The 3,263-nt window shown below is 35.1% G+C and overlaps 1 protein-coding gene across 1 annotated transcript in view; it reads left to right on the top strand.

Annotated features, from left to right (window-relative positions):
• Positions 1-3,263, top strand: part of LOC118746370 (UDP-glucuronic acid decarboxylase 1) — an 8,072-nt gene that overhangs the window by 4,372 nt on the left and 437 nt on the right. The window contains exons 4-5 of the mRNA XM_036480225.1: positions 2,798-2,922; positions 2,980-3,258. Coding sequence (XP_036336118.1) covers positions 2,798-2,922; positions 2,980-3,258 — 404 coding nt within the window. The remainder of the gene's footprint in view (positions 1-2,797; positions 2,923-2,979; positions 3,259-3,263) is intronic.

The raw sequence follows: 3,263 nt of genomic DNA, 5'->3' as shown, positions 1-3,263 counted from the left end.
AGCCAGCTAGGCTTTTATAAAAAAATAATAAACATTAAATAAACAAATGACAAATAGCCAAAACTGGTCAAAATATCGCACACCTATTATTTTGTGGACAACTGTACATATGTGCATAACTCAGTGAGAACCAGTATGTTTTCATGTATGTATTTATATAAAAAAAAAATATTTATTGGTTCAAAAATGGTGGGTAGGCACTGTGGCCAATGCACAGTGACCAATTTTTCGAAAAAGCTGGTCAAAAGTCGAAGCATGGTTCAATTGTAATCACACCTTGTGTATTCGTCTTTATTTTGGTTTCTGGTTTAAAATTTCACCACATAAGTTCGAAATTCAAAATGGCGGATCCATAATGGCTGCTGTGTACGCTTAAAATAATCAGATTTTTAGCAAAACTAAGGTATTTAAGAAAATAAGGTAATGTTTTCTGCTTTTTTGTTATATAATGTGATGTAGCTGTTAACAATATACGCTATCATTCCGCAGGGCCTGGGTTCAAGCCCAGTTTCCGACCAACGTCAAAAAATATGAAACAAACAAGTTTTTTGTAATAAAGTCGCCCTTTGGCAGGCAATGGCAAACCCCCAAGTGTATTCAGCCACGAAGAACAGCTTCTCATAAAAATAAAATCCCCGTTCGGATTCGGCGTAAAACTGTTGGTCCCTCCCCTTTGTGCGCCAACATCAAGGCTCGGAAGCGAAGCTCGGACAAATACTAACGAGGTCTTAATGTTTGTTTCTAAAAATCTTGATGTTCAAATTTACACGGGAACTGCGGGATTTTGAATGAATCAATAAACAAGATATACATATTTGTTGGTACAGGAATATATTTTTAAGATAACAATTTTATACACCGTCAGACTCGTAGTCATCTGAAGAATCCAAGATCATATCTGTATTTTCTGATGGCAATTCCGCACCCGCATTTACAACAGTTGATAATAATTTAATGGCATCTGACGACCGTTTATGATTTCGTTTTGGTGGGTTTAAGCGTAAACTTGAAATGACAGGGTCGGGGGATACAAGCAGCCGATATTTTTGAATATCCTTATTCCTTGACTCTTGGGCTTCTTCGGAAAGTTGCCCAATCTTTAAAACATCAAAATCCTGACAGAAATAATTTTTTACATAATTTAAATCTTTTAAACATAAAAAAATTAAGAATCGCGTATAAAAACTGATGTCTAAACTACAGTGGCGGCTTTTGGCAGGTGGTTTTAACCAAGGTGGATGGGAAAAAGTTCAATATATATGAAAAAGAAAATTAGACCGCCCATCTCGACCACTCTCGTAACTATTTTCCTAATCCATCATAATGAAAAAACAAAAAAACAAAATCAATCCGTTAATATCTATGTCTTACGTCAGTTTTTAGATGGCGTGACAATGAAAAAACATGTTTTACATACTCTAGATTACAATGTTCATGAGCGAATGTTTGAAAACTGTTATTTTTTTAAGATAATATCACGATTTTAACAACGACGAAAACTGTAATTTACGAAAAGTTTAGAGCGAATTGCTGGCAACATTCACTTCGTTCTCCTATAACACTAAATGCCTTAAGAGAATCGATTTGTTTTCGCATAACGATACGCAGTAGAGCCCTCCTAACAATATAAGATGGTTATGCATACGAATGCACCAATTTTTTTTTTTTTGAATTTTGGCCAGGGTTTTCCAAAAATTTGGCATTGTGCAATGGTAAAGATACCACCTCTGAACGGTTGTAAGCCATGCTGAGTCCGCGAAATGCTCCGGAAGCAGTATCCGAAGGATGCATCAGATTATGCCGAGCATACTTTGAAGTGCCATCTAATTAAAACTTAAGAAAGTTCAATTACATGGCAGTTGAGAAGTACATGTGCAAAAATTTCATAAATAGCATAAAGGAAATTTTTGCACATGCAGCAGTACATAGCATGTATTTAGGCGCCTGGTGTTGGCAGACGCGCCTAAAGAATATGTATAAAATAATTGCGATATCTTGACCGATTTTAGCATTTGGCATTTGTCTTTTGTTTATTTAATGTTTATTATTGTTTTTTATAAAAGTCTAGCTGGTATATAACAAAAACCATATAAATTCAGATTTAAAACTTTGTACAAAAATTTGAAAATTTCTGCTTATTTTCATCAAAATTTCAAACTTTTTAGTGAGAATTTTGTTATGCAGCTTTGTAGACGATTTAATGAAATGCAAGTTTCAAGCTGCTATAAAATCCCGTTAATTTTTGTCAGTTTTTTTGCTGGCAGTGTTCTCCATATAAAAGAAAATTTTAGAATATAGTTTTGTACGGAAAAAACGTGAAACACCTTCAACCGAAAAAAATTCATTTTTGTGAGCTGTCTGCAAACGTTTATTGTTGTTGGCTGTTGTCTATCGCTTCACCTGAACATATGAAAAGAAGTTCCAAAGAATCGACGAAAAAAGGCGATGCCGATGCCGATTAATCGGGCGGACTGTACTTATGTTCTCTTAGAAATTTTTCCATATCCATCATATTCCTTCTTGTGAAAGCATTTATCATTTTGGTTTGCGTTTTTAAGAGTTCTTGACAATAAAACTGCGAGGACGATATTTAGTTCCGATCATACCTTTTGTAACAGCAGGATTCAAATTTCTCAATGGAAGAACTTGAAAGTTAAAAAATATATGAAAGTGTAAATAAGGTCAACATAAATAGAATGTAAATAATCCATAGTTAATATTTAAAATTTTTTTAAGATTAAAAATCAAATTTTTGTTTGTATTTTTTTTCAAAATTCAAAAATTTCACCTTAACCAGGTGATCCAACTGTACACCCACAGCCGGAAACATACTGGGGCCATGTAAATCCTATTGGGCCACGAGCATGCTATGATGAAGGCAAACGCGTCTCGGAGACACTTAGCTACGCTTATGCAAAACAAGTATACAACTGCAAACATACTGCAATATCAAGTCATAAATTTCTAGCTTATTTACAGGAGAACGTCAAAGTGCGCGTAGCACGTATATTTAATACATACGGCCCCCGGATGCATATGAATGATGGTCGTGTTGTATCCAACTTTATTCTACAAGCACTCCGGAATGAGACTATTACGGTCTATGGTAATGGCAAGCAAACTCGATCATTTCAATATGTTTCAGATCTGGTCGATGGATTAATTTCCTTAATGGCATCTAACTACACTCAGCCCGTCAATTTGGGCAATCCGGTCGAGCACACAATCGAAGAGTTTGCGCGGATCATAAAAAAATTGGTGGG

The sequence above is a fragment of the Rhagoletis pomonella genome, unplaced genomic scaffold, assembly GCF_013731165.1.
Source record: "Rhagoletis pomonella isolate Grant_MI unplaced genomic scaffold, Rhpom_1.0 Rhpom_scaffold_00010, whole genome shotgun sequence".
Taxonomy (NCBI): Eukaryota; Metazoa; Arthropoda; class Insecta; order Diptera; family Tephritidae; genus Rhagoletis; species Rhagoletis pomonella.
Note: the sequence above shows the minus strand (reverse complement) of the source record. Positions and strands in the feature narration are given on the sequence as shown.